The sequence below is a fragment of the Panulirus ornatus genome, chromosome 17 (genome assembly GCF_036320965.1).
Source record: "Panulirus ornatus isolate Po-2019 chromosome 17, ASM3632096v1, whole genome shotgun sequence".
Lineage (NCBI taxonomy): Eukaryota > Metazoa > Arthropoda > Malacostraca > Decapoda > Palinuridae > Panulirus > Panulirus ornatus.
Genome location: NC_092240.1, coordinates 21046174 through 21071385, shown reverse-complemented (window position 1 = coordinate 21071385; position 25212 = coordinate 21046174). Strand labels below are relative to the sequence as shown.

At 39.9% G+C, this 25212-nt stretch overlaps 1 protein-coding gene across 1 annotated transcript in view; it reads right to left on the bottom strand.

Annotated features, from left to right (window-relative positions):
• Positions 1 to 22275, bottom strand: part of Pex16 (peroxin 16) — a 90513-nt gene extending 68238 nt beyond the window's left edge. The window contains exons 1-4 of the mRNA XM_071672068.1: positions 22143 to 22275; positions 19070 to 19200; positions 6780 to 6889; positions 6474 to 6613 (exon numbers count right to left, since the gene is read on the bottom strand). Of these exons, the coding sequence (XP_071528169.1) occupies positions 6474 to 6613; positions 6780 to 6889; positions 19070 to 19200; positions 22143 to 22266 (505 nt within the window). The 5' untranslated portion in view covers positions 22267 to 22275. The remainder of the gene's footprint in view (positions 1 to 6473; positions 6614 to 6779; positions 6890 to 19069; positions 19201 to 22142) is intronic.
• Between the last annotated feature and the right edge of the window lie 2937 nt (positions 22276 to 25212).

Here is a 25212-nt window from a genome sequence, read left to right as displayed (position 1 = left end):
TTTGTCTGTTTCCTGGCACTAACTTGCTGATGCAGGGGGTGGCAATGTTGTTTCTTGTAGGACACGATGGCGCTGGGAATGGATGAAGGTGAGTAAGTGTGAATATATAAATGTGAATATATGCATATGTATGTGCACGTATATGTGTGTATAAATGTATATGTATGCGTATGTGCAAGTATGTATACAGTGCATTTTATTCTTTATCATACTTAACTGCTGTTTCCTGCGTCAGTGAAGTAGCGCCAGGAAACAGACGAAGAATGGCCCATCCACTCATATACACATATATGTACATGAATATCTATGCACGCACATTTTTATTTTCTTTTTTTATCACACTTTGTCCCTGTCTCCCGCGTTAGCAAGGTAGTGCAAGGAAACAGACGAAAGAATGGCCCAACCCACCCATATACACGTCCATAAACGCATATATACATACCTATACATCTCAACGTACACTTATATATACACACACAGACATACATATATACACATGTACATAATTCATACTGTCTACCCTTATTCATTCCTGTCGCCACCCTGCCACACATGAAATGACAACCCCCTCCCCCTACATGTGCGTGAGGTAGCGCTAGGAAAAGACAACAAAGGCCACATGTATAATGCACCGAAACCACAGCTCCCTTTCCACATCCAGGCCCCACAAAACTTTCCATGGTTTACTCCAGATGCTTCACATGCCCTGGTTCAATCCATTGACAGCACGTCGACCCCGGTATACCACATCGTTCCAATTCACTCTATTCCTTGCACACCTTTCACCCTCCTGCACGTTCAGGCCCCGATCACACATATACATACACAGACATATACATATATACACATGTCCATATTCATACTTGCTTGCCTTCATCCATTCCTGTCGCTATCCCACCACACAGGAAATAGCGTCACTACCCCCCGCTTCAGCGAGGTAGGGCCAGGAAACAGACAAAAAAAGGCCACATTTGTTCACACTCAGTCTCTGGCTGTCATGTGTAATGCACCAAAACCACAGCTCTCTATCCACATCCAGGCCCCATAGATCTTTCCATGGTTTACCCAACTCGCTTCACATGCCCTAGTTCAGTCCACTGACAGCATGTCGACCCCAGTATATCACATTGTTCTAATTCACTCTATTCCTTGCACACCTCTCACCCTCCTGTATGTTCAAGCCCCTATTGCTCAAAATCTTTTCCACTCCATTCTTTCACCTCCAACTTGGTTTTCCGCTTCTCCTTGTTCTCTTCACCTCTGACAAATATATCCTCTTTGTCAATCTTTCCTCACTCATTCTCTCCATATGGCCAAACCATTTCAAAGCACCCTCTTCTGCTCTGTCAACCACTCTTTTTATTTCCACACATCTCTCTCACCCTTTCATCACTTAATTAAAGCACCTCACACCACATATTGTCCTCAAACATTTCATTTCCAACAAATCCACCCTCCTCCATACAACCCTATCTATAACCCATTCCTCACAACCATATATCATTGTTGGAACTACTATTCCTTCAAACATACCCATTTTTGCTCTCCGAAATAACGTTTTCTCGTTCCACACATTCTTCATCACTCCCAGGACCTTCATGCCCCCTTCCCTACTCTGTGATTCAATTCCTCTTCCATGGTTCCATCCACCGCTAAGTCCACCCCAAATATCTAAAACACTTCACATCCACCAATTTTTCTTTCAAACTTACTTCTCAATTAACTTGTCCCTCAACCCTACTGGACCTAATAACCTTGCTCTTATTCATTTAATCTCAACTTTCTCCTTTCACGCACTTTTCCAAACTCAGTCACCAACCACTGCAGTTTCTCACCCACATCAGCCACTAGAGCTGTCATCAGCAAATAACAACTGACTCACTTCCCAGTCCCTCTCATCCACAACAGACTGTCTACTCACCCCTCTCTACAAAACTCTTGCATTTACCTCCCTAACAACTCCATCCATAAACAAATTAAACAACCTTGGGGACATCACACACTCCTGCCACAAACCAACATTCACTGGGAAACAGTCGCTCTACTCTGCTCTTACTCGTACATGTGCCTTACATCCTTGGTAAAAACTTTTCACTGCTTCTAGCAACTTACCTCCCACACCATATATTATTAAAACTTTCCACAAAGCATCTCTATCAACCCTATTATATGCCTTCTCCAGATCCATAAATGCTACATAAAAATCCATCTGTTTTTCTAAGTATTTCTCATATACATTCTTCAGAGCAAACAATCCACACATCCTCTACACTTCTGAAACCACACTGCTCTTCCCCAATCTGATGCTCTGTATATGCCTTTACCTTCTCAATCAATACCCTCCTGTATAACTTCCCAGGAATACTCAAGATACTTGTGCCTCTGAAGTTTGAACACTCACCTTTATCCCCTTTGCCTTTGTACAATGGCATTTTGCATGCATTATGCCAATCCACAGGCACTTCACTACAATCGATACATACATGGAATATCCTTATCAACTAGTCAGCAACACAGTCACCCCTTTTTCTTAATAAATTCCAAACCCACCACCTTGCCAGCTTTCATCTTCCACAAAGCTTTCACTGCCTCTTCTCTGCTTACCAAATCATTCTCCCTGGCCCTCTCACTTCACACACCACCCTGACCAAAACACCCTATATCTACCACTCTATCATCAAACACATTTAATAAACCTTCAAAATACTCACTCCATCTCCTTCTCACTTCATCACTACTTGTTATTACCTACCCATTTGCCCCCTTCACCGATGTTCCCATTTGTTCTCTTGTCTTATACATGTTATTTACCTCCTTCCAAAACATTTTTCTATTCTCCCTAAAGTTTAATGATAATCTCTCACCCCAACTCTCATTTGCCCTCTTTTTCACCTCTTTCACCCTTCTCTTGACCTCCTGCCACTTTCTCTTATACATTTCCCAGTCATTTGCACCACTTCCCTGCAAGTAGCATCCAAATGCCTCTCTTTTCTCTTTCACTAACAACCTTACTTCTTCATCTTACCACTCACTACCTTTTCTAATCTGCCCACCTCCCACCTTTCTCATGCCACATGCATCTTTTGTGCAAGCCATCACTGTTTCCCTAAATACATCCCATTCCTCACCCACTCCCCTCATGTCATTTGCTCTTACCTTTTGCCATTCTACACTCAATCTCTCCAGGTATTTCCTCACACAAGTCTCCTTTCCAAGCTCACTTACCCTCACCACTCTCTTCTCCCCAACATTCTCTCCTCTTTTCTGGAAACCTCTACAAATCTTCACATTCACAAGATAGTGATCAGACACTCCTCCAGCTGCACCTCTCAGCACATTAACATCCACAAGTCTCTCTTTTACATGCCTATCAGTTAACACATGCCTTTTGACCATCTCTCCTAATCACATACATACACTTATGTCTATCTCTCTTTTAAACCAGGTATTCCCAATCACTAGTCCTTTTTCAGCACGCAAATCCACAACCTCTTCACCATATCCCTTTACAACACTGAACACCCCATGTAAACCTTCGCAATTAAATCACCCATCACTATAACCCTATCTCATTCATCAAAGCTGCTAACGCACTCACTCAGCTGCTCTCAAAACACTTGCCTTTCATGATCTTTCTTCTTGTGATCTGGAGCACAGGCACCCATCTCTCTCCATCCACTTTGAGTTTTATCCAAATCAATCTAGAATTTACTTTCTTACACTCTATCACATGCTCCCACAACTCCTGCTTCAAAAGGAGTGCCACTCCTTCCTTAGCTGTCCTCTCATCAATCCCTGACTTTACTCCCAAGACTTTACCAAACCACTCTTCCCCTATACCACTTATATATGTGAGTATATAAGTGGATGGGTCTTTCTTTATGTTTTCTGGCACTACCTTGCTGACGTGAAATGATATTTAAGTATAATACAGTAAACCCTCGATTTAATAGACCCCAATATAATGGAGTTCAGATTTAACCCACAAATAACAACACTACATTATCCATATTAATTCAAAACATAAAAATATTCAAAAATCTCAAACACAGCACCATGCATATTTCATATTGCACTTGTTTTTGGAAGTGTGGAGTAGACTAACTTTGTTTCGGTCTCAGTCTGCCTCATGCTACAGTGCAGTCAGGTTTTATATAGAGTGTTTCTGTAATTTCAAATCCGATTTTACTATAAAATAATTTTGCAATCCTTACAATTCAAAATGGCATCAAGTGATAGTAAGAAGTACAATGAAAGCAGGTAGTCAGACCTCACTTTATTATGAAGAAGTATCCTTTCACAGGAAAGGGGTGGCATCACCTCTATTTCAGTATGACTCCTGCCTCCAAATGCCTGGCAAGCATTCCCACAATGCCAGGTATCCGCTGCCCAACTATTGTATCACACACTAAACTCTATACCCCTTCATGGGAATTCTGGTAACTAAATGTGACATTTTGTTACAACAAAAACAAAAAGAAAACTAAAAAGAAGAAAATAGTGAAATTAAAATTTGACAAGGCAAAAGGTGAATATACACACAAATCACTGCTCAGCAACATTTCCTTCACATGTGAGCAGAACAAAAATGACTTAAATTATTGTGTTCACTCTTCACAAGAACCACCACAAACATAATCTTGCAAGTGTGTGTGGCAGTGTCTTACACAGTGAGGATGCTGCCCCCTGAGGCTGGGTGTCACCACAACAGGGGAAGAAGCTGCTGCTGGGGGTACTCTCCTTAACCCATGGGTGTTGTGGAGATCAGCAAAACCCAGGGTGTTGAACGTTTCTAACATCCAGGAATTTTAAAGTTTCTCTCAAAGTTTACAAGTTAAAATGACACTGGAAATTCTTTTTTACAACCCAATACTTATCACAGTAATTCTATTCTCTAAAGGTTGTTGGTCAATGTGACCCTGGAAAGAAACACTGTTTGGTAACTTAATGCTTATCTAACTGTAATGTCATCTTATCAGACCTCAACCAGTTGATGTATCTTTTTGAAAGTACGGAATGTTTACAGAAAATTAAATTCACTGATTATAAACAAGAGCTTTTACAATCTCGAGTACAGGTACACCACCAATCTTCTGGCACAATTGGTTCCAAAGCCTTCCTGGATTAACCATATCATCGGACCAACTGTGGTCATGTAATAATAATTATCAACACCCCTCTAAGCCACTAATAATACACCTCCCATGTGTCTAAATCATACCATGGACTGCTAGAAATTTAAATCAAACAAATATTAAATGCAAATTAAACAGACAACCATTCCATCACCACTCGATCTGCTCAGTACTTTACCACCTTTCATAGTTTTTCTAATCGTCATATGCTTCTCTGAATCGCTGTCTGCATAGAATTTCAATATTTTTTCCCTTTGCATCTTTATATCAAACAGTTGATGAACCAATACTTTAGATGTCACACAGCTTAAGCAACAAAACATCACAGTCCATTTTTTTCAACAGTCTACTTTATCTTGAATCGATATGGACTGGTGTTTACTTTGATACCATGGCTGACACTCTCATATGTCTTAGAAGCCATAGCTTGGGCTAAATCTAAGCAAAATAAGCTAAGAATCTCACAGAATTGCGGTATCACCACCAAGTGCAGTGTAAGGAATGTAAATAAGTGCGCCCTACACACAATGCCATCTGTGGCCGCCCAGTAACCTAGTCTGGTGGCCGCGGTAATTTCAAGTTACTTCACGTAATTTTGTTCAGACTAAAGGAGTTGCCAAACCATCAGTTGCTGGAAATTCAGTGGTGTACCTGGACTGAAATTATCTAAATAAACATAGTTAATACAAAATATGCTTATCAAACCTACTGTAAATAAAAAAATATTATTCATCTGTCCAAAAACCACCTTTCCATGCATAAGCTATTCGTATGAAAACAGTGTATCATAAGTATAGGGTATGTCTCTAAACTCAGTAAAGTCTAATTCTATAAGAAGCACTACTAAACTTTCAAGTTTTTTGTTATGCAATGTAATGTATGCACTTATTGTATAGGAATGGTGTGAATGGAGACACTGACCTCACTTTATGAATCAACTTATTGAGCAAAGTGAAAAAATTAAGAAGTATTTTAAGACAGAAAGTTTACATTTCATTTGAAAACACCGGGTATGAGTAACAGATGTGTATGAGTAAACTGAAAAAAGTTATCGATGATTTGAAAACCTGTATGTAACAGATCAACCCCATGACATTAACAATAAAGTTGATGATGACAGACAGACTGATAGTCATATTTTTGCCCTATACAATGATAATCTATTTGTACTGTGTATTGTAAAAGGGACATTCTGAGAAGACTATCAAACAAAAATCTCTATTTCATGAACAAGAAACTGAGTACTGGACAAAATATCATGAGGTTAAGTAAAACCTTGTTAACATTTTCTAGCAATAATATTTTCCTAATAGTTAAAGGTAAGCCTCAGCACCTCACCTGGACTTGAACCCTGTGTTGTATCCATGAAACTCTGCTGTTTAGTTTTAACAGCAGCTCTTCTGTCTAAAGGTTTTATAGGGGGAGAAGGAACTACGGATATTTTGTATCTCAGCACCAAAAGAAGCCGCCCAATACATCTGAAAAAGTAATATAAAAAGTAGGAATGTAACATCATATTCATCCAACAGTCAACAAAGAAATTTCACGCCTTAAAAAGTTATATTCTGGCAGATTCAAAAATGGCCTGAACAATAAAATGTTGACCAAATCTATGATTCAAAAAGACCTGTATAAGATACTCACTTGGCAAGCTGAATGATAGAAACCACAGCCCAACGCCCCATTTCCCCCCAGAGCTGAACAGCAGCAACTTCCACTAGCACCTCAACATACTCCATTACTGTTAACAGTATCTGAAAGGTAAAACTCTAAAACAATTGTAGCACCAGTAAACTGAAACATAACAAATAAGTATCTAATTATAAATAAGTCCTTGATTTACTGCTGGATAGATAATCACCATCATAAAGAAACAAGACGAGATGAGGCGGTACAGCTCAAATGTCATATAAAGGGAATGGCACAGCTCAAACATAATATGAAGTTCCTGGGACACAACTCAAACATCATGTAAAGGTAGTAAGGTACAGCTCAAATGTGACATAAAGTTAATATGGTTCAGCTAAAACGTGATGTAAAGTTCCAATGGTTACAGAGCTGATCTGAGGTTTGAAACTGGTTCAGAAAGTTTTGATAATGGTGGTCCGACATTTGCCGCAGGAGAGAAACCAGCACACTTACAAACTTACAATTAAGAGGATCATCTCTGGTCATCTTGTACACAATGGACAAAATATCTTCCAACAATCTGGTAGAAAGTAGACTGTTGTCTTCATGGTTTGGTCCCACATCCGATGAAAACAATACATCAAGTATGTCTCCAAGAATTTTCACACACAACACCAACTCTTCTGTCATGTTCCTATGGTACAGCTATAATGTCCTGCATGAACATGTAACAGACCATATATCAACTAGGGGAGATGATATACCATCTATACCTGACACTGTCTTTACAAGCTGCAGCATGGACATGAAACATATGAAGTATGGTACTCCTACTCAACAGTGATCATGTAGTATTTGTTTTTGAATATGTGGTGATAAAGGATGCCACAGGAGGTTCAGAGCAGACACTGGAATCAAAGAGGAAGTACAGGCATGAAAACCATATGGAACTGATCAAGTTCTCTGAGAATCCTGACTGGGAGGGGGGGTGTTCTATTATAACATAATGGATCAGTACTATTAAAGGTTCTCTGAAATCTACATTCAAGGGGTCACAACATGTGTATCTTTGATGGCCCACAGGGGAGTAGATCGAAATGGAGAGTGATATGGGTCAGCAAGAAATATCATACAGCAAGAGAGCTCAGGGATGTACTATGGAGTAGAATCATGGGCCCTGCAGGCAGTCACCATATGAAAATAAAGGAAAGCATGGAATGAGTACTGCAAAGTAGGAGAGAGGAGCAGAGAGATTCTGGGAGAGTGTGGATAAAGCTAAAGACAATGTAAATGTTTCCATCCACTCATCAAAAAAGGAAGAAAGTAATCAGGCTAAGGGACTTGGAGGGAAGAATTCTTCAGGATGAAAAAATATGCAGGGATTTAAATGATAAGTTCAAAAGTGTTTTCACAGTGGAAAACAATAATGCATCAGCATTATCAAGGTGTGAAGGAATGAAGTCTGGAACATACTGACAGAAATGACAATCAGGTTATTAGAACAATATGACTCACATAGAGCCCATGGTCCTGATGAAGTCTCCCCATACATGCTGAAAGAATGTGTAGTGGAACATGCTAGTCCATTAGAAATGCTGTTCAATAAGACATTAGTGAAAGATGTAGTTCCAAGGATATGGAAGAGGGCAAATATTGTGCCTATAACTAAGAAAGGGAACCAGAAAAGTATAATAAACTACAGGCCAACCTCATAAATAATTGTGGTCTGTAAAAATTGGAAAAGCTCATCAGAAAACAAATGAATGAATACTTGCAAAAAAGGAAATTTGTAACTGGGGAAACAACATGGTTTTTGGAAAAGGATGTCATGCATAACCAATCTTATAGATTTCTATGACACCTTAGATCAAAGACGGGGATGAGAAGATTGTGTTCTTGGACTACCAGAAAGCCTTTGACATGTTTCTTTATTGGAAGTTGGTTTAAAAGCTAGATATACAGGTGGGATCCTTCAATGGAGAGAAATCTTTGTTGGATGGAAGCAAAGGCTACATGTAAGAGGTGTATCATCGAAGTGAGCTGGGGCTACAAGTTGCATGCCACTTGGGTGCACCGCTATTCTTGGGCTATATAAATAACTTCCTGACAGAATGGAACTGTATCCAAACATGTTTGCAAATGATACCAAGATCATGAGGGAAATAAAGAATGATGACTGCATCATCCTACAGGATGACCTATCTAAGCTCCATAGATGGTCATGTAAATGGATGATTAGATTTAATCCAATCATGTACAAGATGATAAAGATGGGTCAGAGTGAAAGGCATAAGTGTGATTAATACCTGGTGGGTAGAAAATTACAAGAATCTGCAAGTGAAAGAGATCTAGGGGTTGGCACTGTGCCTAACTTATTGCCATAGCTACACATAAGAACCTTGAGAGGCAAGCTGTTTACTGACAAATATAAGGATATATCTACCTATCTATATCTCTGACACATGTTCCCTTTGGGAACTCCCATCAAGGGTGTGACCACAACAAAAAAGTCTCCATACTCTGTTTCCCCATGTCACAGGTGACCTTCCACCCAAACTAACCCTTTAATTGTACTATCACACAATCTTCTTGCAAACTCAGTCTCACATCCTTTCCACATGCCCAAACTATCTCAAAGTATTGCATTACACTGACCCTACCACTAAATAATTCATTCCCTTTATATTCCTTGCCATACCACATCTCTCATACACACCTTCATTTCTTTCTTCATTCTATCTAGTCACACCAGATGCTCCCCTAAAATAATTTATTTCCACAGCCTGGATTCTTGATTCTGTGACTCCTCCCACATCCATGTTTTGGCTGCATAGGTCAGGGTTGGGAGGACTATGCTGTCCCTTAATCCTTTCTTCTCTTCCATACTTACACCTCTACCCTTCATCATTCTATCAAGGGACTCAATGACACTTCTATCTTGTACTGCTCTCTCCCTTATCTCTCCCTCCATATCACTAAACATACCCAACACAGCTTCCAAACACTTAAAATTTGTCACCTCATCAAGTCATTCTACCCTATCTACAAAATTTTGCATACTTTCTTCTTTCACTCTATAGGGCTTTGCAAAATCTATGCTTTCACTCTCCTGCTTTTCAAACACCATTACTTTACTTTTACTCAAATTTACCTCCAATCACCTATACTTACACATATCATAAAAAACTCTGACAACCTTCTGCATCTTTTCTTCATACTCAGCAAACAAAACAATTATCAATTATTGTCTTACGCACTTTATTTACCTCCTTCCAGAACATCTTTTTATTCTCCCTAAAATTTAATGATACTCTCTCACCCCAACTCTCAATATATATATATATATATTTACACAAACTTTTGTGTAAATAAATTATACATTTCCTTTTTCCATAGCCAGAGGTTGAACAATTATGTGACATTCATTTTTTCATTCATTTCAAGCTAGAAGTTTCAGTTTTCTAAATTGTTTCTTACATTTTTCATATATATATATATGTATGTGTGTGTGTGTGTATGTGTGCGCATGTATGTTTATGTGTGTGTATGTGTATATGTATATATATATGTATATTATCCCTGGGGATAGGGGTGAAAGAATACTTCCCATGTATTCCTCGCGTGTCGTAGAAAGCGACTAGAGGGGACGGGAGCGGGGGGCCAGAAATCCTCCCCTCCTTGTATTAACTTTCTAAAATGGGAAACATAAGAAGGAGTCACGCAGGGAGTGCTCATCCTCCTCGAAGGCTCAGAGTGGGGTGCCTAAATGTGTGTGGATGTAACCAAGATGTGAAAAAAGGAGAGATAGGTAGTATGTTTGAGGAAAGGAACCTGGATGTTTTGGCTCTGAGTGAAACGAAGCTCAAGGGTAAAGGGGAAGAGTGGTTTGGGAATGTCTGGGGAGTAAAGTCAGGGGTAAGTGAGAGGACAAGAGCTAGGGAAGGAGTAGCAATACTCCTGAAACAGAAGTTGTGGGAGTATGTGATAGAATGTAAGAAAGTAAATTCTCGATTAATATGGGTAAAACTGAAAGTTGATGGAGAGAGGTGGGTGATTATTGGTGCATATGCACCTGGGCATGAGAAGAAAGATCATGAGAGGCAAGTGTTTTGGGAGCAGCTGAATGAGTGTGTTAGTGGTTTTGATGCACGAGACCGGGTTATAGTGATGGGTGATTTGAATGCTAAGGTGAGTAATGTGGCAGTTGAGGGAATAATTGGTATACATGGGGTGTTCAGTGTTGTAAATGGAAATGGTGAAGAGCTTGTAGATTTATGTGCTGAAAAAGGACTGATGATTGGGAATACCTGGTTTAAAAAGCGAGATATACATAAGTATACTTATGTAAGTAGGAGAGATGGCCAGAGAGCGTTATTGGATTACGTGTTAATTGACAGGCGTGCGAAAGAGAGACTTTTGGATGTTAATGTGCTGAGAGGTGCAACTGGAGGGATGTCTGATCATTATCTTGTGGAGGCTAAGGTGAAGATTTGTATGGGTTTTCAGAAAAGAAGAGTGAATGTTGGGGTGAAGAGGGTGGTGAGAGTAAGTGAGCTTGGGAAGGAGACTTGTGTGAGGAAGTACCAGGAGAGACTGAGTACAGAATGGAAAAAGGTGAGAACAATGGAAGTAAGGGGAGTGGGGGAGGAATGGGATGTATTTAGGGAATCAGTGATGGATTGCGCAAAAGATGCTTGTGGCATGAGAAGAGTGGGAGGTGGGTTGATTAGAAAGGGTAGTGAGTGGTGGGATGAAGAAGTAAGAGTATTAGTGAAAGAGAAGAGAGAGGCATTTGGACGATTTTTGCAGGGAAAAAATGCAATTGAGTGGGAGATGTATAAAAGAAAGAGACAGGTCAAGAGAAAGGTGCAAGAGGTGAAAAAAAGGGCAAATGAGAGTTGGGGTGAGAGAGTATCATTAGATTTTAGGGAGAATAAAAAGATGTTCTGGAAGGAGGTAAATAAAGTGCGTAAGACAAGGGAGCAAATGGGAACTTCAGTGAAGGGCGCAAATGGGGAGGTGATAACAAGTAGTGGTGATGTGAGAAGGAGATGGAGTGAGTATTTTGAAGGTTTGTTAAATGTGTTTGATGATAGAGTGGCAGATATAGGGTGTTTTGGTCGAGGTGGTGTGCAAAGTGAGAGGGTTAGGGAAAATGATTTGGTAAACAGAGAAGAGGTAGTGAAAGCTTTGCGGAAGATGAAAGCTGGCAAGGCAGCAGGTTTGGATGGTATTGCAGTGGAATTTATTAAAAAAGGGGGTGACTGTATTGTTGACTGGTTGGTAAGGTTATTTAATGTATGTATGACTCATGGTGAGGTGCCTGAGGATTGGCGGAATGCGTGCATAGTGCCATTGTACAAAGGCAAAGGGGATAAGAGTGAGTGCTCAAATTACAGAGGTATAAGTTTGTTGAGTATTCCTGGTAAATTATATGGGAGGGTACTGATTGAGAGGGTGAAGGCATGTACAGAGCATCAGATTGGGGAAGAGCAGTGTGGTTTCAGAAGTGGTAGAGGATGTGTGGATCAGGTGTTTGCTTTGAAGAATGTATGTGAGAAATACTTAGAAAAGCAAATGGATTTGTATGTAGCATTTATGGATCTGGAGAAGGCATATGATAGAGTTGATAGAGATGCTCTGTGGAAGGTATTAAGAATATATGGTGTGGGAGGAAAGTTGTTAGAAGCAGTGAAAAGTTTTTATCGAGGATGTAAGGCATGTGTACGTGTAGGAAGAGAGGAAAGTGATTGGTTCTCAGTGAATGTAGGTTTGCGGCAGGGGTGTGTGATGTCTCCATGGTTGTTTAATTTGTTTATGGATGGGGTTGTTAGGGAGATAAATGCAAGAGTTTTGGAAAGAGGGGCAAGTATGAAGTCTGTTGGGGATGAGAGAGCTTGGGAAGTGAGTCAGTTGTTGTTTGCTGATGATACAGCGCTGGTGGCTGATTCATGTGAGAAACTGCAGAAGCTGGTTACTGAGTTTGGTAAAGTGTGTGAAAGAAGAAAGCTGAGAGTAGATGTGAATAAGAGCAAGGTTATTAAGTACAGTAGGGTTGAGGGTCAAGTCAATTGGGAGGTGAGTTTGAATGGAGAAAAACTGGAGGAAGTGAAGTGTTTTAGATATCTGGGAGTGGATCTGGCAGCGGATGGAACCATGGAAGCGGAAGTGGATCATAGGGTGGGGGAGGGGGCGAAAATTCTGGGGGCCTTGAAGAATGTGTGGAAGTCGAGAACATTATCTCGGAAAGCAAAAATGGGTATGTTTGAAGGAATAGTGGTTCCAACAATGTTGTATGGTTGCGAGGCGTGGGCTATGGATAGAGTTGTGCGCAGGAGGATGGATGTGCTGGAAATGAGATGTTTGAGGACAATGTGTGGTGTGAGGTGGTTTGATCGAGTGAGTAACGTAAGGGTAAGAGAGATGTGTGGAAATAAAAAGAGCGTGGTTGAGAGAGCAGAGGAGGGTGTTTTTAAGTGGTTTGGGCACATGGAGAGAATGAGTGAGGAAAGATTGAACAAGAGGATATATGTGTCGGAGGTGGAGGGAACAAGGAGAAGAGGGAGACCAAATTGGAGGTGGAAAGATGGAGTGAAAAAGATTTTGTGTGATCGGGGCCTGAACATGCAGGAGGGTGAAAGGAGGGCAAGGAATAGAGTGAATTGGAGCGATGTGGTATACCGGGGTTGACGTGCTGTCAGTGGATTGAATCAAGGAATGTGAAGCATCTGGGGTAAACCATGGAAAGCTGTGTAGGTATGTATATTTGCGTGTGTGGACGTATGTATATACATGTGTATGGGGGGGGTTGGGCTATTTCTTTCGTCTGTTTCCTTGCGCTACCTCGCAAACGCGGGAGACAGCGACAAAGTATAATAAAAAAAAAAATGAAAATATATATATATACAAACCAACTTACACACATAAACATACATTTATATATACATACAAAGACATATACATACATACACAAATGTATAGTCACACTTGCTTGTCTTTATCCACTTCTGATACTACCCCGCCCAACTGCTTCAGTGAGGTAGCGCCAGGAAAACAGTCAAAAAAGGCCACATTTGATATTTGTTAACTCATTCTGTAACTGTCATGTGTAATGCACTGAAACCACAGCTCCCAATCCACATCTAGGCCCCACGCACCTTTCTATAGTTTATCCCAGAAGTTTCACATACCCTGTTTCAATCCATTGACAGCACGTCGACCCTGGTATACCAAATCATTCCATTTCACTTTATTTCTTGCACACCCTTCAGTCCATTGACAGCACGTCAACCCCAGTATACCACATCGTTCCATTTCACTTTATTCATTGTATGACTCTCACCCTCTCTAAAAATCTTTTTCACTCTATCCTTCCATCTCCAATCTTGTTTCCCACTTCTCCTTGTTCCCTTCACCTCTGACACATAAATCCTCTATGTCAATCTTTCCTCATTCATTCTCTCCATACGTCCAAACCATTTAAACACACCCTCTTCTTCTCCTCAACCACACTCTTTTTATTTCCACACATCTGTCTTACCCTTTCATTACTTTTTCGATCAACCCATCTCACACCACATACTGTCCGCAAAAATTCTATTTCCAATAAATCCACCCTCCTCCGTACAACCCTATTTATAGCCCATGCCTCGCAACCATATAACATTGTTGGAACTACTATTCCTTCAAACATACCCATTTTTGCTCTCCAAGAAAATGTTCTCTCCTTCCACATATTCTTCATCACTTCCAGAACCTTCGCCCCCTCCCCCACCCTGTGACTCGCTTCCACTTCCATGGTTCCATCCACTAAGTCCACTCCCAGATATCTAAAACACTTAACTTCCTCCAATTTTTCTCCATTCAATCTTACATCCCAATTTACTTGTGCCCTCAAGCTTACCAAACCTAATAACCTATCTCTTAATCTCATTTACACTCAACTTTCTCCTTTCACACACTTTTCCAAACTGTCACCTACCACAGTTTCTCACTTGAATTAGCCACCAGAGCTGTATCATCAGCTAACAACATCCGACTTATTTCCCAGGCTCTTTCATCCACAACAGACTGCATACTTGTCCCTCTCTCCAAAACTCTTGCATTAACCTCCCTAACCACCCATCCATAAACAAATCAAACAACCATGGGGACATCACACACCCCTGCCACAGCCCGACCTTCACTGGGAACCAATCACTCTCCTCTCTTCCTACTTGTATACATGCCTTATATCCTTGGTAAAATGTTTCCCTGCTTCTAGAAGCTTACCTCCCACGCCATATACTCTTAAGACCTTCCACAAAGCATCTCTATCAACCCTATCAAATGCCTTCTCCAGATCCATACATGCTTCATACAAATCCATCTGTTTTTCTAAGTAGTTCTCACACACACTTTTCAAAGTAAACACATGACCCACACATCCTGTACCAAAACCACACTGCTCCTCTCCAATCTGATGCTTTGTACATGCCTTCACCCTCTCAATCAGTGCCCTCCCTTACAATTCTTGTGGAATACTCAACAAACCTCTGTCTCTGTAGTTTGAAAACTCACCTTTATCCCCTTTGCCTTTGTACAATGGCACTATACATGCATTCTACCAATCCTCAGGGACTTCACCATGATCCATACACACATTGAATATCCTTACCAACCAGTCAACAACACAGTCACCCCCTTTCTTAATAAATTCAACTGCAATACCATCCAAACCAGCCACCTTGCTGGAGTTCATCTTCTGCAAGGCTTTCACCACCTCTTCTCTCTTCACCAAACCACTCTCCCCGATTCTCTCACTTTGCACACCAACCCAACCAAAACCCCTAACATCTGTCACTCTACCATCACACACATTCAACAAACCTTCAAAATATTTACTCCATGTCCTCCTCACTTCATCCCTACCTGTTATTACATCCCCACTTGCCCCCATCACAGATGTTCTCATTTGTTCTCTTGTCTTATGCATGATATTTACCTCCTTCCAAAACAGCTTTTTATTCTCCCTAAAGTTTAATGATACTCTCTCACCCTAACTCTCATTATATTTTTTTTTTTTTGCTGTCTCCCGCGTTTGCGAGGTAGCGCAAGGAAACAGACGAAAGAAATGGCCCAACCCACCCCCATACACATGTATATACATACGTCCACACACGCAAATATACATACCTACACAGCTTTCCATGGTTCACCCCAGATGCTTCACATGCCCTGATTCAATCCACTGACAGCACGTCAACCCCGGTATACCACATCGATCCAATTCACTCTATTCCTTGCCCTCCTTTCACCCTCCTGCATGTTCAGGCCCCGATCACACAAAATCTTTTTCACTCCATCTTTCCACCTCCAATTTGGTCTCCCACTTCTCCTCGTTCCCTCCACCTCCAACACATATATCCTCTTGGTCAATCTTTCCTCACTCATTCTCTCCATGTGCCCAAACCATTTCAAAACACCCTCTTCTGCTCTCTCAACCACGCTCTTTTTATTTCCACACATCTCTCTTACCCTTACGTTACTTACTCGATCAAACCACCTCACACCACACATTGTCCTCAAACATCTCATTTCCAGCACATCCATCCTCCTGCGCACAACTCTATCCATAGCCCACGCCTCGCAACCATACAACATTGTTGGAACCACTATTCCTTCAAACATACCCATTTTTGCTTTCCGAGATAATGTTCTCGACTTCCACACATTCTTCAAGGCTCCAAGGATTTTCGCCCCCTCCCCCACCCTATGATCTACTTCTGCTTCCATGGTTCCATCCGCTGCCAGATCCACTCCCAGATATCTAAAACACTTTACTTCCTCCAGTTTTTCTCCATTCAAACTTACCTCCCAATTGACTTGACCCTCAACCCTACTGTACCTAATTACCTTGCTCTTATTCACATTTACTCTTAACTTTCTTCTTTCATACACTTTACCAAACTCAGTCACCAGCTTCTGCAGTTTCTCACATGAATCAGCCACCAGCGCTGTATCATCAGCGAACAACAACTGACTCACTTCCCAAGCTCTCTCATCCCCAACAGACTTCATACTTGCCCCTCTTTCCAAAACTCTTGCATTTACCTCCCTAACAACCCCATCCATAAACAAATTAAACAACCATGGAGACATCACACACCCCTGCCGCAAACCTACATTCACTGAGAACCAATCACTTTCCTCTCTTCCTACACGTACACATGCCTTACATCCTCGATAAAAACTTTTCACTGCTTCTAACAACTTGCCTCCCACACTATATATTCTTAATACCTTCCACAGAGCATCTCTATCAACTCTATCATATGCCTTCTCCAGATCCATAAATGCTACATACAAATCCATTTGCTTTTCTAAGTATTTCTCACATACATTCTTCAAAGCAAACACCTGATCCACACATCCTCTACCACTTCTGAAACCACACTGTTCTTCCCCAATCTGATGCTCTGTACATGCCTTCACCCTCTCAATCAATACTCTCCCATATAATTTACCAGGAATACTCAACAAACTTATACCTCTGTAATTTGAGCACTCACTCTTATCCCCTTTGCCTTTGTACAATGGCACTATGCACGCATTCCGCCAATCCTCAGGCACCTCACCATGAGTCATACATACATTAAATAACCTTACCAACCAGTCAATAATACAGTCACCCACTTTTTTAATAAATTCCACTGCAATACCATCCAAACCTGCTACCTTGCCGGCTTTCATCTTCCGCAAAGCTTTTACTACCTCTTCTCTGTTTACCAAATCATTTTCCCTAACCCTCTCACTTTGCACACCACCTCGACCAAAACACCCTATATCTGCCACTCTATCATCAAACACATTCAACAAACCTTCAAAATACTCACTCCATCTCCTCACATCACCACTACTTGTTATCACCTCCCCATTTGCGCCCTTCACTGAAGTTCCCATTTGCTCCCTTGTCTTATGCACTTTATTTACCTCCTTCCAGAACATCTTTTTATTCTCCCTAAAATCTAATGATACTCTCTCACCCCAACTCTCATTTGCCCTCTTTTTCACCTCTTGCACCTTTCTCTTGACCTCCTGTCTCTTTCTTTTATACATCTCCCACTCAATTGCATTTTTTCCCTGCAAAAACCGTCCAAATGCCTCTCTCTTCTCTTTCACTAATAATCTTACTTCTTCATCCCACCGCTCACTACCCTTTCTAATCAACCCACCTCCCACTCTTCCCATGCCACAAGCATCTTTTGCGCAATCCATCACTGATTCCCTAAATACATCCAATTCCTCCCCCACTCCCCTTACTTCCATTGTTCTCACCTTTTTCCATTCTGTACTCAGTCTCTCCTGGTACTTCCTCACACAAGTCTCCTTCCCAAGCTCACTTGCTCTCACCACCCTCTTCACCCCAACATTCACTCTTCTTTTCTGAAAATATATATATATATATATATATATATATATTCTTTTTTTTTTTTTTTTTTTTTTTTTCATACTATTCGCTATTTCCCGCGATAGCGAGGTAGCGTTAAGAACAGAGGACTGGGCCTTTGAGGGAATATCCTCACCTGGCCCTCTTCTCTGTTCCTTCTTTTGGAAAAAAAAAAAAAAAAAAAATATATATATATATATATATATATATATATATATATATATTTTTTTTTTTTTTTTTTCATACTATTCGCCATTTCCCGCGATAGCGAGGTAGCGTTAAGAACAGAGGACTGGGCCTTTGAGGGAATATCCTCACCTGGCCCTCTTCTCTGTTCCTTCTTTTGGAAAATTAAAAAAAAAAAAAAAACGAGAGGGGAGGATTTCCAGCCCCCCGCTCCCTTCCCTTTTAGTCGCCTTCTACGACACGCATGGAATACGTGGGAAGTATTCTTTCTCCCCTATCCCCAGGGAAAATATATATATATATATATATATATATATATATATACCCGAGGGAAGGGGGAAAAATACTAGGTATGTAACTCCTTCATTTTCAAGATGACTAAGAAGGTTGGAAGGTTGGAAATCCTCTTCTGTGACATTTTTTAAAATCAGAAAGAGAAGTAATCAAGTAAAAATTTTCAGAGAAGACTCACTTAGCTATTTCTGATACTACCTTCCTAAGGAGGGAAAGGCCAGGATGTATCAAAGAAAATAAATACTGGCACAGGTCAAAATCTTAAAGTGAGGAAATAACCTCTTTCTTCTATATTCATAAAATAATAATAATCCTCTGTTTTACACAAATAAAAGACCATACAAAAAATGGGTCCTTTTCAAATACATTAAAAGTGAGTGCAAAAATTCTTTCCTACCTTCAGCCTGTCTCCTTCTTTAGAGGTGAGTCGTGGAAGAGTTCCCTTTATCAGGAAATCATTAAACATTTCAAAAAGTCTTGATCCAGAATAAACAATCTCACAGAGGAGTGTAGAGTGTTTCAAACGCCCTGAAAAGTAACGTATGCATATACACAGTACAATTACTGGCTATTTCCCCTCCAATGAATTTTCTTTTATAGCTTAGGATAAATCATTTTCAAGCCAAATCCATACTACTGTCAGTCTTATAATGGGCATAGTGAGCTTTCCTAGTTAGTTAGTCAACTTAATGACAGCCATTAAATAATTTTTCTTTCTTTTACATTGAAGGCTCCAGTTACAGACAAAAGTCCACATCAAGATCCATAAACAATAATACATAAAATAAGTTTGGCCATCAAAATGATTTGCTGAGGGCAGAAACACAAAACACAAACAAATGTAAAGAATAGAAAATACATAAAAAGCCATTTGTATACCTCTAAAACTTGATCAACATACTTGCAAGTTCTAGTGACTTTGTTAGTGTCACCATGTAATTAAGTTTACATTACATTGGCATAACGCTATCTGATCTCTTCAGCGACTCCACTTTCATGTGACACTGGCAACAATTTTATGAGGGATCTTCTGATGTAGTCTGAAATAAATTGCCTACTAAGTCCTCATTCACTCTCATACATTCTGTAGCTGTCATGTGTAATGTACAGAAAGCACAATCCTCTAACTAGAACCATGCCCTAAAGACCTTTCTTTGGTTTCCTCCAGCTGCTTCATATGTCCTAGTTCAGTCCACTGATAACACCACTCAAGGGCAGGGTGGAATACAATGGGGTATTCATCAAACATGAAAAGCCAAAGGAAAAGAGGAAGAAAATCTAAGAATACAATCAGGGATAAAAAAACTGGAGTTGCAAACGAATCAAAAGGACGCAGCAGCCCTGCCAGCATGGAAAAGAGCTCAGAGGTGGTGGGAGATGGTACTTTCAAACTGAAAGTAATATATACAAATGTTCATGAAGCAGTAGAAAATGGTACAGAAATAGAATTCAATAGAATTCATATGAAAAAGGTGCACCTGATATTGTTGGAATGAAAACAAAGCTTACTAAAGAGGTTAGATCTCATCTGTTTTGCCCAAAGGGATATATGATAATGAGTGAAAGAATAGGCAAATGAGAGGGAGGATTTGCCCTTTTAACCCCTTAGTGTCTCCATATGGATATCATTGGAACTGAGCAATGTCTCAAAACAGATATATACACACTAATTTTTGCAACTTAATTTCAAGGCCAAGTGCCAAACCTGGGAGGTGCCTGAGATGGCAATGCATAATCATTTCTCCCTGCATTCAGTCATCCTCCAGACATACCAATGAGAGCACATTTTTGTGAACTTTCTAATAAGAAACCTGAACAACCTTTAGCTAGATTTAGAGGACCAAGCAAATTATCCTGAATTATATCATATGACAATGATGATGTCTCTCGAGTGTGTAAAGAGAGGATTTTATGGACACTAGCTCTCTCAGTGCCAAGAGTTGATCATGACAAGGCAGGAAAATATTTTCTAATAAAAGTGGAAGCACTGTTGCCTGCACTCATCTGTCCAACAAGACTGCATCTGGTAACTTAACAACTTTTTTAGTTTTATTGTGAAAATGTTATCAGTGAATCACATTAATTATAAAAATCTAAAGATTCGTTATTGAAAATACAATAATAAGAGTGGGCCATTTTGAAAACTGTTATTTTCCGTACACCTCAAAGCTTTGGAACTTTCTATCTTTTCATGTCTTTCCCAATAACTACGACCTAGCACATTACATTTTTAAAGACAGGTTTTTCACTTCCTTCAAAATTTGTAAATACTTTCCCTTGTCTTTTTTCCCTTTCATAATCTTCTGTATATTTCAATTAAGGCCAGACCTTGATGTGGAATTTTGTCCATGACTGGAGCCTCCAACATGGGAAAAAATAATCATAAATCATTATTTCAGTAACGATAAATGATAAACATGCACAGTGGCAATTCATATGACACTCATGTTTCATTCCCACACTTTCTAGCATGCTGTGCTGAAACTTCTACAAAACTTCTTTGCATGTCATACGGGGCAAACAAAGAGGGACAGGAAAGGAGGTGGGGGGGGGGTGGAAACCCTTCCTTTCTTGTAGTTTAGTTTCTAGAGGTTGGAACAGATAGAACTAAGCAAGGAGTGTTCATTCTTCTTGACGACTCAGGGTGGAAGGTGTATTTCACAAGTCCTACTGCAAACCTTTTAGAACTGTTTAGAGAGACTCGATTTCTAATATAATTCTTTAAGGTTTGGTGAATCATTAATCATAAAAATACATAAAGGAAACAATAATCTATTTACATAAACACAGATTTCTTTAGTCAACTGGGTCTCCTACAATATTACAAGTGTACAGACAGTTCATCCCCAGGATTGCAGTTCATCCCTTGGAATGCAGTATGATCAGTCTAATATATCTGCAATATTGGAGGAAACTCAGTTGACTTATAAACCCTCTTGTAATTCGTGGAGTTTGCTGGTAGAGGCTAAACCTCTGTATAGCACTTACCACTACACTGCTGGAAGTGTCATCATATCATCTAGATGAAGATCACAAAATGAAATTACGAAATCCACACAAAAAAGCAATAACCTGCTAGTTTTCTTCAATACCACGGGTGTTTCATTGATCCTACTGCTATCCTATTGAAATTCGTTGGATTTTGTTGCTCAGGGATAGCATTTACAGGAGTTATGTTATTAATGGAATGGCAGTCAATGATTGTGTCAGTCTTTGATACATACTACAGCGTGTAGGAATGTGGATATCCTGAAGTTTAACCAAATCCTTTAATCAGGAAGTGTCAAAACCCTTTCCCCTACTTCATACTCTGATTGGTAAGACCATTAGTCAACAGGACAAGGCAGCCAACAAGCCATGCTTGTATTTAGCTTTTGACTCGAAGTCCCGGAAAGTGCGGCAACCGGGGTGGGGATGGGGGGTAATGTATTTACCGGAAAATCCATCAACAGAACAGAACTTGAACATACCTGCTAAAATGTATGATCCCCATTTGACTACTGCTTCCATTTCTGAGGCTCCTTGAGGATTGTTCGTAATCCATTTCTTATAACGAAAGAAAAAATTTTGACACTTTTCTACGGGAGCAGCCATGACGGTTTGTTTACACAAGTCTGTCTTGAACGAAGGAAAAAATTTAGAATGATAAGATTTTGAATATTGTTGCGTTTTAATGATAAGCATGCATAAATAATCATATATAATAAGTAATGAGGGCAAATACCAAACTGTGTAAGGGTTTGCAATTTCACATAAACTAAATTCTATAGGCCCGTAGCTCAGCCAACAGCTGGTGGGGGGGTTGATCCGTCAGAGCCTCACATGTAAACAAATACACAAGTGTAGAGGTAGTTTGTGGGACTTTGCCAGTTTGTGGTGCAATGGTGTATAGTGACACAATGAAAATATTATAAAGAAATATTAAAAGTCGCTCGCTAAGTAGTTTGTGATGCATTGGTATATAGTGATACTGAAAATAGTGTAAAGAAACATTAAAAGTCGCTCGAGAGTAAGAAAAAATTCAGAAGGGGAACTCCATGAATGAAGGATTTCCTACCCGAAAGTGCTGCAAAATTGGCAGTTACACCCTTTGAAAGGAAGGCGGATGAAAGATATGAATTCTAATAGGGGAGATAATGAAATTAACAAATATCAAGTTCGGATCACATAAAGATACGCAACCCTTCCCTCATTTTCTTTGCTAATTTGGAGTGTATATGATTAGGGTTGGGTATAAACTTAACCCAGCTTACTAGCGTAGAGAAAATGTTTTAGGTGAAGGAGATCTTTAAGGTATCCAAAACTTCTTCAAAATGCTTTACCAGACCTTTAACAGGGGTGGAACCTTTAACAGAGATGGAACATTTACCTCAGTAGAAGCTATTGCATACCCTACCAAAGAAAGGAAAATTAACATAGTCCCAGCTCCCAGTGGACAATCCTGAACCAAATCCAGTTTAGAAAAGTTGTGTAGGCTCCTTTTACTTTTTCTCCCACCATCATCATTTATGTGAAGATGTAGGCTTAAAAGGTAAAGAAGTGGGGTCCCATGTTCTTAAAACTTCTTCCCCTTACATTCTGTCTTGTCTCCTACTCTCTTTCTCTATTTTAAAAATTATTTCCTCTCTTCTATAAATAACCAAATGCACTCATACACTGATGACTCAACATTGCATTCCTCCACATCCTTCAATTCTGCTTTTTCTTCTTGGACACAATCTGCATAAGGCTTGGACAGGATATCTCAGTGGGATAGATGACATCTGTTTGTGTTTCATGACCCCAAAACTCAATTTCTGCCTAACTCTAATGAAAATTCTCTGTTTTCCTCTCTCCTTTGATGGTTTTGTAATTCCACCTCTTTGCTCAATGAACATATTTTGTTTTACTATAACATGCACACTATCTTGGGAACCTCAAATTACAGAAATAGCCAAGTCTGTTTTTGAGAAACTGCAAGGCCTGTTAAATGTCAAAGTTTCTTTTCTTCTTAGCAGTTTCTCTATTTATACAAAGGATTGCTTTATCTTTTTATGAAACACTGCTCTCATGTCTGGGGTGGTTCTAGTTCTGCATCCTTACTCCACAGAATGGAGTTGAAAGAGGTCTGACTTATCTAATCTCTCAGGCTTACTTCAAAACTTGACCCACTTTCCCAGTGCCGTAATGTTCGTTCACTTTCCCTCTTCTGTTGGTATTACTTGAGTTTTACCCCCAACACTAGCTAGGCCTTCCGAGAGCTGACTACTTGTGTGCACCCAACCTTAGCTAGACCATGCAACTCAAGGGAGGGCCATCACGATAACTGTTTCTTTTCCTACACCTTGAAGCTTTGGCACTCTCTACCATCTCATGCCTTTCCCAGTAACTACAGTGAGGAACTTTTTAAAAGATGGGTTTCTCACTTTCTCCAAAATTCACATGTACTTTTCCTTGTCTCTTTTACCATTTCATTTACCTCTTTATATTTCAGTAAAGGCCCTGCCTTGATATGGACTTGTCCAACTGGAGCCTCCAATGTAAAAAAAATGTAAAAAAAGTATAAATATATATATAGATTTATGGTTATGTTTATGTATTTATTTGGCAAATTTTTCCCATGCAATTTTTTCATGTTTTAACAGCTATGGCTACCTAAAAGATAGCAAAGGCAATGCCAATTAATGGGAGCTAAAGAAGAAAGTCAAGTTATAGAATTACCAGATGCTACATGGCATTTAAAGGTTCATATATTAAGGAAACAAAAGTAAAATATAGACAACCATTAAGGATTACATTGAAAATTAAGTGCAGTATGCAAGTGACAGGCCCGTAAAGCAGGCTAAGAAACTTGCTGACTGTGAAGAACTCATTGAGTAATTATGAGATGAGACAGATCAGATGAAGATGGAGAAAATTTTAAAATGAGTGGGAGCAGGGGGCTGAAAATCCTCCCTTCCTGTTTTACTTTTCAAAAGGAGCATTGTTTTACTTTTCCAAAAGGAGCTGAGAAGGGTGCCAAGTGAGGATTTTCCCCTTTAATGCTCAGTCATCTGTCCTTGAAATTACCTCGTTAATGCAGGAAATGTTTTAGATATCTGGAAGTGGACTTAACAGCAAAAGGAACCAAGGAAGCAGAAGTGAGTCACAGGATGGGGAGGGGGCGAAGGTTCTGCGAGCATTGAAGAATGTGTGAAAGGCGAGAACGTTATCTCGTAGAGCAAAAATGGGTATGCTTGGAGGAATAGTGGTTCCAACAATGTTATATGTTTGCGAGGCATGGGCTATAGATAGGGTTGTGTGGAGGAGGGTGGATGTGTTGGAAATGAAATGTTTGAGGACAATATGTGATGTGAGGTGCTTTGATCGAGTAAATAATGAAAGGGTAAGAGAGATGTGTGGACATAAAAAGTGTGTGGCTGAGATAGGAGAAGAGGGTGTGTTGAAATGGTTTGGTCACATGGAGAAAATGAGTGCGAAAAGATTGACAAAGAGGATATATGTGTCAGAGGTAGGGGGAAGGAGGAGAAGCGGGAGACCAAATTAGAGGTGGAAGGATGG